General features: G+C 41.4%; 1 protein-coding gene across 5 annotated transcripts in view; it reads right to left on the bottom strand.

The window, feature by feature from the left end:
* Nucleotides 1–1658: 1658 nt before the first annotated feature.
* Nucleotides 1659–14603, bottom strand: part of Cep43 (centrosomal protein 43) — a 37923-nt gene continuing 24978 nt past the window's right edge. For 3 of the 5 annotated variants that reach the window (XM_027939515.2, XM_027939516.3, XM_027939514.2), the window contains 3 exons: nucleotides 9052–9091; nucleotides 8114–8210; nucleotides 1659–2080 (listed from right to left, as the gene is read on the bottom strand). In XM_027939515.2, the coding sequence (XP_027795316.1) occupies nucleotides 2006–2080; nucleotides 8114–8210; nucleotides 9052–9091 (212 nt within the window). In that variant the 3' untranslated portion in view covers nucleotides 1659–2005. Of the gene's footprint in view, nucleotides 2081–8113; nucleotides 8211–9051; nucleotides 9092–13964; nucleotides 14078–14603 lie in introns of those variants that run through there. The other 2 variants (XR_011707681.1, XR_011707682.1) reach the window with 2 other exon arrangements.

The raw sequence follows: 14603 nt of genomic DNA on the forward strand, positions 1-14603 counted from the left end.
ATCAAACACAAAACCTATAACTTCACATTGTAAGTTTTAACAGGGTAATAATATCTAAGCAAGGAATACATGTGAAAACTTCTCCATAGTTCAATTTTAAATTTCAAAATCATTCAGTAATCTGTTATATAGTGCTGATGAGAAGTGATAAATCTTGCATTTTCTTCCCACCCTCCCAAATATCACTGAAAGGTCAGAGTCTATGAGAAACAGAAAATGACAAATTTCAGATGCTATTGTTTCAAAGCTTTCCATAAATTTAAATAGCCACATCCTGCTCTGCTCCCACATAACTGCACTGAAATGTAGCTTCCACCAAAAATGGACCATGGGCTGTAGGTGTGGCTCAGTAGTAGAGCATCCGCCTGGCATGTGTGAGGCCCTGGGTTCCATTCCCAGCACCACCAAAAAAAAAAAAAAAAAAATCACACACTGATTCAGACTCCAGAGGACCAGAGTTTTTAGAAAGTGCTCACACAGATGACACGTTCCCCAGGAAACGCAAACGCAGACTGTATCAAGCCCAGTTCCATCTTCATGCAGTGCTATTTTTCAAACCTGAAAAGCTGACTGGGACAGATAGGGGCCCACAAACTGAGGACAGAAACGTGGGGGTTCCAGGACGCCTGGCCCATTTTCTGTCCTACTTCCTCTTGATGTTTACAGCTCAGTTTTACTTAGCCAGATTCTAAGGTTAGATAGCCTTGATCCTCTTTAAATTTTCATTTCCTCTACATTTTAGGGCCTGATAAATATTTTTGCAATTCTTCAGTTAATACAAAATGGAAAACTGGCATTATGCAACTCAGTCTGTCACTTACCGTGACCCACCAACTATGCCTTATTTGCTCTTTTTATTAATAAAGGTAACTTTTTAATAAGTTGTATGTGAAATAAAAAGTACAAAAATTAACACCTTCACAGCTTGTATTCACATGAACACACTGCACCACTTCTGTTTTTCTTACTTGCACATTTTAAAATCTTAGTAACATTACAAATGTCAGTGACCTACATCACAGCAGCACAATGCATGTTGGTATAAATGAGACTGCTGGAAATTCTACTACTGGCTCTGTTTTTAAAGGGTTTACAGTGAAATTATATACAATATATAAAGCTTGTCAAACTGAATATATATGGTCTTAGGCCATTACTACTGTTTCATTCCAATTTGGATTTAAACATCGACTTACAGATCTGAAATGAAAGCACTGCTTAGTGGTTTCAGATGCACTTTGGTATTTACTATGTTTCAAGGCATCTGTACAGTAAGAAGCTGCAGCTGCAACAAAGAGGACCTTGCCTAAAGCTACCTACGTGGACAAGAGGAGACATGGTGACCGTAAATGTCAACTGTTACTGACAAGTCAAAGAATTAAAGGTCAAAACCACTCTAGATTTCTTTTAAATAAACAAAACTAAATAGCACACACAAGAGTACTTTAATATAACCTTAATGGTCTAACAAACCTTCCAAAAGGAAGGAAATACAAAATAAAGTTGATACATCAAATCTACTTACATCAATATACTTCAGTATCACAAATTTACTGGATCTATGTGCAGAACCACCTAATATCAAAACATACTAAGTGGTAAGGAAGCTTTGTTTTCAGATGGCTGAAGCTAAGGCTCCAAAGACCACTGCAGCAGAGTTGTGCAAACCTACGGCTTTATTGACACCGCTCCTTATGCTCGTGACACTGACGTTTCCATGGGTCCCTCCCTGTGATGAGCCTGAAAGCAGTCAGTCAACTTCCACAGAGAAACATACAGCTAGGCCAGATTAGGAATATTACATCTTCCACACATGGGCTCATACAGGAAGTATTTTGTTCAGTAAAATGAAAAGCTAATTTTTAAAAATATCTGCAGTCTTTTTGAAATGCAAGGCACCAACAGGGAATAGACATTCCAGCAAAGAGTGATTGTCTGGAAAAAAAAAAATATGGAGCTGATCAGTCCTTTGTCCTTTGTTAATTAGAAGACCTCCTCTTCATGTCTATGCAACATCTTCCAGATAATCCGCGACATCACTGAGCTGGGAGACAGTCAGGTCTTGTGTGAGGTCATCAAGCTTTGTTGTTCAAAAGAAAGGAAAGAATTAGTATCACAATGTGGATAGCATCTTAATTTAAAAAAATACAGAATGCTATAATTTAAACATTTTTTATTCTATATTTGCTTCATATTTAAAACTCCTGAGATAGGTGGTAAAACTGAAATGTTGAGAAGGGATTTGCCTCAAATCCTACGGCTAAAGAAAATCAGCACAACCTTCTGAGTTCAGTGCTTTGTACTGATTATACTCGCAAATATTTCAAGTGAAAATTAAAAAGGAAACAACATCCTAGAGACCTTAAACCAATTTAAGAAACTGAAATCCATGGAAGACATCACAAAATCTCCTTAGGTGAGCACAGCCCCAGTATGTGATTCTGTTGATAGCAAAGGTGTCTGAATTGCCAAGTCTCTAAAACTAAATTTTACCCAAATAAGCATTACTGAAATTCGTTGAAAATGTTCAGATTTCTCACTTGAAAACTACTATTGCCTACTGTGTTTTTAAATAATGGTATGCACCTTAAGTTCCTAACATCAAACTTCAGGCCCAACCGATACCTGCTAACACTGAATTCATGGAAGCTGGAGTCGGTCAGCCTGCTGGTGGCTGCAGTGAGGCAGGCGGACCCAGGACCCCAAGGTTGGCCAGAGCCTTGTACTCCAGCTTTGGGGCCACCAGTGCTGTACAAATGAGCATTCACTAATTCTGCTTAAGCACTAACCAGCCAAAATGGACATATTCATTTTTGTAAACTTCTTAGGCTGATGATCTTAACAGCATGGAAAATCCAAGGGTCAAGACACATGCTCCAAGACACAGGAATGGTGGCATGCCTTCTCAGTCCCACCCAGACCCACCCTCATCTGCATGAACCAGCTACCACAGCAAGGAAGGTCCTCAGGACTTCAAACCATGCCCTAAGCACCATCTACAGCTGTGTTCCCAATTCCAGGCAAAGCCAAGTAGTTAGGACAAAACTGTATGCCTGAAAAGACTAGTAAGTGGCCTCTCAGGGGGAGAGTGGGCCAACCCTGAACCACTACATGTTACACAGGACCACGATACACGACAGGAAGGACACAGTCCCCTCTTGAGATCTGAGATGCACTCTTATCTATCTGTTCCTCTGTCCCCAATACATCTTCCCATTTCATTAATCTTTCAGTATAGAGAAATGTTAAGTTAGGAATAAAACCCTTTTGAATAAATAAGCTCTCTCACTCTTGATCCAAATATAGTCCTCGTGTAAAACTATCACAAGGAAAATTATTAGAAATCTTAACTGAGGTTTTCACACACACACACAAATAAAAAATAAAAACCAAAAACCTGAAAATGACAGAAAAGCCTACAGATTATAAAAACAGATCCAGATACCCTGGAACTCCACGTCCTCCTGCGATCATTATTACAGAATAAAACAGGTAAGGTATTCCATTTTATTTGCAAAACAATCAAGTACTATATTAATACTGATTCTAAACTATAGACAAGAGTGAATACAGGAAAATTTGTGGTCTAGAAGACAATCTTTCTTAATATAGATAATTCAGTCACTCCAGGCTTTTGAAGGCTGCTTTCTTGATTTCTATTTCAGGTAATTCACCACTGACATACAGCAACACTAATGAGTTTTGCATGTTGATTCTGTACCCCGTAACTGCTGAATTTGCGTATTGGTCCTAAGTTTTTTTGTGGCGTCTATGGGGTTTTATAGCATTTAAGACCAATGCTTCTGCAATAGTGGCAACTTGACTTCTCCTTTACAATCTGGACGCCCTTTCTCTTGCTTGATTGCTCTGCCTGGGCCTTCTTGCACTATGAAGTGAGCATCTTGCCTTATTCCAGAGCTTAGAGAGAAAGTTTTCAGCTTTTCCTCATTCAGCATAATGTAGGCTGTTGGCTTATTATACATGGCTTTATTATGTTGAGGTATGTTCCTTCTATACCTAGTTTTTCAGTCTTTTTTTTTTTTTAAATCATGAGAGGATGGTAAATTTTACCAAATGCCTTTTCTGTATCTCTCTAGATAAATGGCACTGGAAAAACTGGGTACTCACATACAGTAGACCCTTATCTCTCACCAGTTATAAAAATCAACACAATGGATTAAAGATTTTAATGTAAGATCTGAAACTATATGTATCTACTAGAAGAAAAAGGGGGATTGGAATGGGCAAGGATTTTTTGAAGACGACCCAAAAAGCACAGACAAAACACACATTACATAAAACACTTCTGCACAACAAAGAAAACAAGAGTGAAGAGACAATCTATAGAATGGAAGAAAATCCTTGCAAACTATTGTGTCTGATGTGGGATTGACATCCAGACTATATAAGGAACTCAAAAAACTCATAAGCAAAAAATAAAATAACCAACAGACAATAGTCCTAAACAGACATTTCTCAAAAGAAAACATACAAATGACCAAGAGATGTGTCAAAAATGCTCACATAATTAATCATCAAGTAAATGCAAATCAAAACCAAAATGAGGTTGTCACCTCACTCCACTAATAAGGGATATGATGGAAAAGAAAAGAAACAAGTTCTGGAACGCACACATACTGCTGGTGGGAATGTAAACTGTACAGCCATTGTGGAAAACAATGTGGAGGGGCCTCAGAAAATTAAAAACAGATGCCCTTATGATCCAGCAATCCCACACCCAGGCATATCTCCAAAAGAAATAAAATTAGGACCTTGAAAAGATATATCTGCACTCCCATGTTCACTGGAGCACTATTCACAACAGCCAAAAAATGGAAACAAGTGTCCATTAACTGATGATGGATGAAGAAATGTGACTCATATACACAATGAAAGGCTATTCAATCATAAAAAAGAAACTGATGGGTGAACCTTGACGACATGACGCTAAGGGAACTCAGCCAGCACAGAAAGACACAGGATCCCACTCACGAAAAATCTAACACAGCTGGTCTCAGAGGAGTGGAAAGTACAGCAGTGGCCACCCGAGGGCAGGGTGGGGTTGGGGAATGCAGACAGGCTCACCTAAGTGCTGGGTCATAGTTACAGGGAGTAAGAAGTTCTGGCAAGCTACTGCACTGAAGGTGACTACAGATCATGATAATGAACTATATATTTCAAAAAAGTATAAGAAGAAATTTATGGATGTTTTCACCATAAAGAAATATTTGAAGAGATACACTTAAAACTGATTTACACATCGCACAAGCCAGGAGTGGTGGCAAATGCATGCTGTAGCCCAGTGGCTCAGGAGGCTGAGAATTTTGAGTTCAAAGACAGTCTCGGCAACGTAATGAGACCCTAAGCAACTCAACAAGACTGTCTCTAATACAAAAAAAAAAAAAAAAAAAATGCTGAGGACTGGGCTTAGTGGTTGAGTGCCCCTCGGTTCCATATCCTGGAACAACAACAACAACAACAAAAAAAAAACAGTACAATGTGTACATTTGTCAAATATGTATCTTTTAAAACTTTTATGTATTAATTTAAATTAAAAAAAAAAAAAAAGAAAGAGACCACAATAACCAAACCACTTCCAAAGAAATCAGCTTAATTTCAGGTGGCTACCTTGAAAGGAAACTGTAAGAACAAAGGTTAACTGGAAATAAGTGGCTTCCCTACATTACTAGTTTTAGAATTAGAATTCCAAGTAGTCATCTTTGTTCAACACTATAAAAACAGATTTTTCATGTCACAAAATAAGAATTCCTAAAACATTTTGAGTCCTGAAAGGGAAACAATGATCTTTGTGGCAGAAGCTTCATACAAATGGACAATGAAGAACTCGGAACCACAATTGAAGAACAGCTGGAGTGCACATGTTCACGTGCCTGCTTCACTAGGTCACTCCCACTGACAGGAAGCCGAGGGCACCAAGCTCAGGAGGCCGTGGCCCTTTCCTTGGCCACCCTGAGCCTCTGTGCTTGCTGGCTCTGGGCAGACCCCCATCACTGCATCCCTTTGCGTGGCACCCTCAAGTGGCCCTGTGTTCTCCGGCCCCAGCTTTCCATGCTGCTCCCACCTAACAAAACCTAATTAGCCATCTGTCAAATCCAGTGGAACATCAGTTCCCACTTTTGAATTTTCATAAGCTCACAAATAACAGGCATTTAACAGCACTTCTCACTTTCTACCTTGAATTTTCAAACATTATGTGCATGACTTTTCTCCATGACCCTGTAGAGAAATCAAGGAAGGAGTTTCTATCTTATTTATGGCTATAACAAAAACAGCAGGATTAGCGACCCTTTATTGAATGCCTATTCGGCCAAAACTGAACTGTAAGCTTCACATACTTATTTCTAATGTTCATAATGATCACCCCCTTGCAAAATAAATGAGAAAGCTAAGGCCCAAAATTTAAATAACTTGTCCAAGTTTGCAAGTCAAAAAGCTTGGACTCAAAAGCAGACCCACGTACCAAACATGGCCACTCCACAGAGATACCTTGGTTCTCATAGCCACTAACAGCATACTTTCTACACCACCTACTGGCTCATGCAGAGCTGGGTTTGGTCACCTCAGCAAAAAACTCTACAGCAGGGCTGGGGTTGTGGCTCAGCAGTAGAGCACTTGCCTAGCAAGTGGCCCTGGGTTTGATCCTCAGCACCACATAAAAATAAATAAATAAAATAAAGGTATTGTGTACAACTACAATTAAAAAAAAACCATTAAAAAAATTCCTTGTATTCTTCAAATGCATAGTATTAATTCTCTGCACACAACTTTCTAAAAAACACTAGCTGATGAAGTACAGCTGTCACAAATCCACTCCACATGCAAGGCTGCTGTAAAACAGCACAATCACCTCAAGTTCAGCTGCAGGGGAAAATTCCCAGGGCACAGAAACTCAGAGAGGGTGACCAACAATGAACAAAGCCAAGAAAGCCAAGCCTGGCAGCTGCCCCCCCAAGGCCGCTCACAGCCTCCAGTGGCGGACTGGAGACCACATCGACTCTCCCCTCGCCAATTCACAAATCAAGGCTCAGCCATCACTTACTCCAAAGTCTTCCACTTCACGCTCCTACCCCTATTTTCACACGTGTGAGTCCATGGCTGATCTCTACAACATTAACTCCATCAAGAAAACTGACGGGGAGCGATCCTCTGTAGTTTCTTTGGTATTCTTTTGGTATTTCTTTGGTATTACTTGCAGGCCTCTCACAGGTGGCCCAGGATGAAGGGGAAAAGGCAGACAATTGAAGTCTACAGTGTATCCAGAATTAGAGAAGGCACCCTACTTTACAAATTATCACACAACCTTCACAACAATTCCATAAGTAGTATCTGTGCTTCCACCTCATAAATAAAGACACCAGGACAGAAGGTGGAAGCCCACCTAAGAAAGTGAGAATGCAAACACAGACCCAGCCGACTTGGACCATGGCGTTTCATGGTCAAATGAGGGCTTTCCTGCAGGCCTTTTCCCCATGTGATAATCGCAGACCTGTGCAAAGCCACCTCATTCTGGAAGAGCAGCCACCTCATAGCAAGGCAGACCCACACCAGCCACGGAGAGATGTGATCCTGAGAAGTGGGGCCACAGCGAAGCATCCAGATGCTCTCTTCTCTAATGCATGAGAAGCTCAAGTGTGGACCTCAAGTAGGACTTCCGACTATAAATGCTGACTGGACGTGCTGTGTGCCCTTGTACTCACTGCTGATGATTCCAGCATGGCCCTGCTTCACCCACCTGCTCCGGAGTCTCCACTGGCCCCAAGACGACCACAGGCTCCACCCTACCTCTGCCTACACACCAAGTAGGCCACTCTGACTCCAGCTGATCCACCCTGGCATTTGACCCACTGCAAGCCCAGCACCCAGAACAACTCAAGACATGTTGGAGGCACACGGGCCCCCATACAAACAGCAAGTGAAAGCAACTCTACGTATTCATTACAGACGTTCGTAAGAGATTTGGAACAGGTAACTCTGTCATGAACTTCTCACAGCTTTCAACTCTATCTCTATGGATCAGCAGAAATTCTGAAGCTTTACAGTAAATCAACAAATAGGCAAAAACAGCATTCCCCAGGAATATGTGACACCATACTTTATCACTGGTATTGATGTCGTCTCCTCCCACAGACAGGTCTTCTTCAATTTCTTCACCAATACTTAGTTCGCTTTTTTCTGAGCGACGGCTGGCACTAATTCCAAGAGGAGAAAAGAAAGAAAAGTAAGAACTCTGAAAAGAAGAGCTAACATTCTTCAAATGTGCACACACATTAATCTTAATCCTCTGAGTAAACTATAACATTCAATATCAGTTTCACACATATCACCTCACTAATAATCTCAGTAACCACCTCAACAGTTTGGAGGAGAAAACCAAGGTTCAATGGTGACTTTCTGAACACAATGGCAAGAAAACAAACCCAGATTTCTAAGATTTCATCTACTACATCACACTCTCTCAAAACAACTATACGCTAATTTTATATGCTAAAAATGAATACATATTTCCAAATGCAATAAAAAATGTCAAGGTAAAACTCTTTGTCATCTAATTTAAAATTTCCAGTCAGCCCAACAACAAATATTACTTCCAAACTATTAGGCAATGTCTGGACTATTTTTATGTTTTTAAGGTTATCTGACATAAAATATTAAGAAATAGCATCAGAATTAGAAAAATAATTGGAAAGGGCCATTTTTAAAAAAAACTTAATACAGGCCACTCTCACCATCAAGAGGAAAGAAAGCGATAGAGTGCACTCATGGCAGGCACTACCTGCACCCACGTGACTCGCCTCAACTGCTCCACGTCAGCTCTTTATCTCATTCTTACCAGCATCAACATGATGCAGATGTCCGTGTATTAATAATGTAAGATGAAGAGCATGCTCCAAAACTACAACTTTGGATTAACCATCTTTTATTCACCTTCAATTAATATGAACAAGAGAATCAAATATACTAAAATCCTAATATCACCTTGTCACATTTGTCTATATTCAGAAGTTACAAATTTTTGTCCATTTTTCTTACCTATTAAAATCATCAAGATAGTCGTCATCTTCTCCAGTCCCTGATAAGTTTAAGAAAAGATATGTTACATTTACATAAACACCGCATAATTTATCTACAACTAAACATGTTTCCTGCCAAAACAATATACATGACTGAACTATAATGCATCATTAAGAGAGAAGACTTAAGATCAGAAACAACACCTTTTCCATCACTATGAAGACAATGACAAGAGCTGTCCCAAGTGGTCACCCCGTCTCCTAGGGGGTGAGCTGCACCTTGCCCTTATCAAGAGGGTATGCTCTTGATGCTGCCCTTTGACTGGATGGAGCTTGGCAGCAGCAAGCTCACTGCTGTCAGCCCCTCTGGTTACCTGCTGTGAACCACTGAAACTTCTAAGCCAACTGCTGTTGTTAAGACTCAAGTATGACCCCCATGGTGTGAAGAGGCAGGATCACATCAGTGGACCAGCTCCAGCCCAACAGCGCTGAGCTCCAACAGCCCCAGAACCCAGGGGGCCTTGGTGATCTTCTGTGGCTGTGCCCAAGAACAATCAAACCCACACCAATCACAGGGTTAACATATATTTTCATGCACATAAAGTGCTTGACACAGATCTTGGTCCACATTAAGGTCTGAACAAAGGAGAACCTCAGGAGAGAGAGATGCTGATGAAGCAGTGCTACAGTTTTCTCCAGGTGTACCTGAGGCTGACAGAGTGAGCACCTTCAAGAAGACCTAGGGCTATGTTTTTTTAAATAAAGATTTTAAAAAAAGATTACATATTAAAGATTTTTTTTGTTGTCATTGTTGTTGATGGACCTATGTATTTTCTATTTATTTATTTATATGTGGTGCTGAGGATGGAACCCAGTGCCTCACACTTGCTAGGCAAGTTCTCTGCCACTGAACTACAACCCTGGCCCAACCCAGGGCAATTGAGGACCAATTTACAAATTAGCTTTCCTTCCCTTCCACACCTTCTGAGGGTTAGTTGAGGAAAGAGGGTTGGAGGTGCACGAGAGCTGCTTAAACTGTGAGCAGAAGATGAACAAGAGTGATGTAGGACCTACAAGGGGAAGATGCAGATCAAGAAGCTCTGGCTCAAGGGCAAGCTGTTCAAAGAAGCTGCTGGCACTGTCCTAGGTCCTCAGATCCGTCTATGTCTCCTGAACTGTTGAGGGAACCCAAGTTCTGATGGCAGTTAGACAAAGTAATGCTCCTTACAGTACACAAGTACTATAGTCCATTTATCAAATATGAATGACCTAGGTCCCCTCTTTCTTCTAAGAAGAAAGAGGCAATGAACAGGGGTACAAACCCAAGGCTGCTTAGAGTGAGTGGAAAGAACTGAGACAGCAATGGAGTTAAAACCTAACGAAAGCCACAGAGATGCAAATTCTGGAGGACAGTGTGTTCCAGGAAGAGAAAACACATGCAAAGTCCTGGAGACAGAGGAGTGGTTGTTTAAATAACCAGGAGGAAGCTCCATTAACCACAGGATAGTCTATGGGGGTAGACAGAGCCAGCAGGCATCAGAACATTCATGCCCTGGAGGGCCAAGGTCAGATTTAGGCTTAAATGCCAAAGGAAGCTAATGAGAGGGTGAAGGAGTCAAAGAGACCAGGGCAGCAATATCTGATGTGCTTTCCCATGCACACACTGATGGCTAATAAAGGAAATCAGAAGCTACTGTGGACAGCAAGGCCTGAGATAACTGGGGTAAGGTCTCCAGTTGAACCAGTGACCTACAGATAAGACAAGTGGGTGTGAGGAGGTGGGGAGGAGACTATAAGGAAATGAAGAAAGCAAGAGTCATTGCTAGTGGAACACCCAAACTATCAGGCAATGAGGGGGGGTCCCTGGCCATATGCAATAGGTGGGGACAAGTTTCCAGGCTGCTTTCCTCTCTAGAATACAAAGCCTGTCTCCACTGGCAGCCTCAAAGGTTAAGGGGCTACAAGTGCTTGACAGAAAGCAGGCACTGTCAAGCAGGGCACAGGAAGGGGAGAAGGGAAGACATCTTTTTCAACAAACCACACAGGTGACAGGTTTACAAGGCCAAGAAACAAACAGCATTAGCAGCTAATAAAGCCTGAGAGCCTCCAAGGACTGATCACTGTCCCTTACTGTGAATATCAACACAGAACAGAAGAGGAAACCGAGGCAGGTTAGTGTCAGAGCCACGATGACAGCTGCCTTCCCACATGTAGCTAATGCAAAACATACCACAATTACTGAGCAACGTGAAACACACTGGGTTCTGACTTCCTGGTGAAACACTTACTACACAGCACAACTGGAATCTGGAATAGCAAGTCAAGTCAAAATGCACGTCATGAACACAACAGATTTACATTTCTTTAAACTGGGTGTTAGCAAAATTCTGACCACAGGCCAATGATTCTTGTCTGTGTTTCCTGATAGTCTCTCCTCCCTACCCCATGCCACCCACCTGCCTCCACCCAAGACCTGATCCTGGTCATCTCTGGCCTGGACTTCTTTCTTTCACTCCACCTCCAGACAGTAACCTGGTTTTGCTCAGTCTATGAGCTCAGATTGGCTTTTACATTTTTAAGGAATATAAATATTCATACATATGTAACATAGGCTACATGTGGCCAACAAAGCCTAAAATATCTACTAGCTGGCCCTTTACATAGTTTAGTGACTCCTTGCCAGGGTCCAGCCCTGGCGAGGGTCCAGGGATCCTGAAGGAGGAGTGGTGTCAGCAGAAGAAGAGGAGATGGGACGACTGGTTGCAAGTTATAAGCAGCCTTCAGAAAAAATCTGCTGCCCCTAGAGGGACCCTTATTTTTAAATCTTTTTTACAGGTGTTTTTCCAGGTAGTTAATGGATAGCTTCACAGCCTGAAACTTCTTTGATTTTCATAATTTTCAAGAGTTACTATCTTTTCTGACATACATTGATTACCTAAGCTATTGAGTACATTGTTTAAAATATTTTCCTGTAACTTTAGCCAATCATGATTAAGCTTTTGCGTGTTCACATCACTAGGTGCTAGGTGACACAACCAGACTACATGTCTCCAGACCTATTATTCACTTTTATACCAATAATTATTTCATTAACCTTTAACTTTAAAGCATACTTATGATTATTGGTAAGCTTTCTTACTTCTAAACTAAAATCCCAGTAAAAAACACTAAAATAGTGAAAGTCTGTTACTTAAAAAGCCTACTACTCTGAAGTACCTCTAAAATATGTCTATGTTAATTTTATATTATTTTATTTTTAATTTCCAAAGAAATTTCCTTTTTTAATATGACCTATTTAACTGCTTTCTTACAGAGTTTCCTTGGTCAAAGCACACCAAGTCTTACATCTTTGTAATCTTTAACTGAAGGGCAGGCTCTACACCTCAACTCATTTGCCATTAATATTAACTATGTGTTTCCCATTTTCATCATAAATTCCTGAGTAAGGCAAAGGAGGGTGTGTTGGTGGGGGGAATGTATTTTTATTAGCCTCTTGCCCTCAAGAGAGGGATACCATAATCCTCCTTTAGTTAAGTAAGCTATATACGGTGGTCCTTGAACTGTGGGCACAGCAATTGTTTTTCTGTAGCTAGGTGTTGTACAGGTTGTGGCTTTAGGACGGGGGAGTGAGTGTGTGTGTGTGTGTGTGTGTGTAAATGGTTAACGGTAGGATAAACATTTCTTGTTGCTTAGGCTTGAGGAATAACACTATTGTTTGTATCTTGATATTGAAATACACCTTGGGGCATGTCTTAATTGTATCCTTAGTCTCATTCTGGGCATTTTCCTGCAATCTCAGGCAATACGTACTTTTATTACTGATTGATGTACGCCCTATTATCCATATCATGAGTATCATAAACAAGGCATGTAACATTCCCGAAGGTTCCGGTTTCCAGATGGTGCGGCCCTGCTGCAGCATCCCCTACACTGTGACCCGTCAGACAGCGGGTGCAGGAATGCCTTTATACCGACTCCTCCTCCAAACATGCTAATTGTCTCTTATTTCCATTTGCATACCTTAGATTAATATTTACCAAAACAAAACAGGTTGTGTTCTAAAACTTTATTTACAATTGTTTTTATGAAACTCAGAATTTATTTTCCCACTGAAATAAGCTTTAAATAATGTCTAGGGAGTAAAGCACAATCACTAAGGGCTCTTAGGCAATGTATCATATTCTAAAAGCCACATGGTCCTGGGCATTACTCAGCCTAGGCTCTTCATCTGTAAACCTGGAGATATAAACGTACCTCTAAGGAAACACTTATAAAGGGACTTCTTGGTACAGTGCTGGGCACACATCACTACCATCATTACCATCCTAGACTACTCCACCAGAATATGAAATTTATATTTACAATGAAAAAAAGCTCAAACAGAAAATATTGTTGCAATATAATTAAACAAAGCTAAATAAAATTCTGTTTCTATTGAATCCTTATGTCTTGCTTAGTGACAAACATCTGGCTAGTGAACTGGTATGTCACACTAGTAGGAACTATCTAAATTCCAACCAAGGTGTGTCAAAGTCCCAAGAGAAGACAAAGTGAGGCAGAACACCTACCACCTTCCTACTCTACCAGCAACTCTGCAGTCAAAGTGGCCTCCTTCTTCCCCAACTGAGGAGAAGAGCTCTATGCAGTTCCTCCTCAAACGCAGAGAGCAAAACCCTCACTTTGATAATAGAGCAGTCAGAAAAGCTAAAAGGTTTGGCAACAAAGGGAAACATCACAAGAGTGAAACAAAAAAGTACCAGAACTCAAAAGAGAGCAGCCGACAGGTGCCATGGTCAGGGGGTCTCCAGGTGGGGCAGATCACCAAGGTAGCAGAAGGAATGCCTACTGCGTCCCCACAGCACCAGACGGCAGGAACCAGGGAAGGGAAGGGAATAGGCCCACCTAGCTGGCCAGCCAGCAACCAGGACGCACAAAGAAAGGAAGGCAGCACAGCCAGCAACTCAGCCGTTACCAGGAGGACTCCAGGGCACTGTGTGGAACAAGAATCCAGGCAGCTCAGGGAACATCTATTCTTCTGCAAATGGCTGCAAATGGGGGAACAAAGTAACATAAAAAGGAAACTAACGTTTGTCAGGCATATACCATGCCGGACACTGCACTTTTATTTATGTACATATGCATATTTAAATCCTATTTACTCTTTAAAATGAGGTAGATATTATTAGTTCCACTTAACAGATGAAATAGCAGCTCAGTTTACCCCCATCCCAATCAGTGCCACCTCAGGATTTTCAGGTACTAACCCAGCTCTCTGCCCTACTCAGGACATTTCTCTAGGAGTGCGGTTGTTCACTGAGCTGCCCCCTCAGACCTGCCTGCAGTTGGAAAGGCAAGCAGCCTGCCTGGGAAGCTATGCTCCATCACTCCCAGGTGTGAGTCATCACGGACCAGGGACCTAACCACACCTCACATTCAGAGAGGACAGGAGATGGCCACGGAGAGCCCAATTGTGACCTTCCTTCAAGTCAGGGACACAGCAAGGTTCACCCAGGCCTGCCTGTCAGACCTGCCTGTGGTTTGCACAGTACAGAGAACTGCATTTTCAGCGCG

Source organism: Marmota flaviventris, chromosome 6 (genome assembly GCF_047511675.1).
Source record: "Marmota flaviventris isolate mMarFla1 chromosome 6, mMarFla1.hap1, whole genome shotgun sequence".
In the NCBI taxonomy this organism is placed as follows: Eukaryota; Metazoa; Chordata; class Mammalia; order Rodentia; family Sciuridae; genus Marmota; species Marmota flaviventris.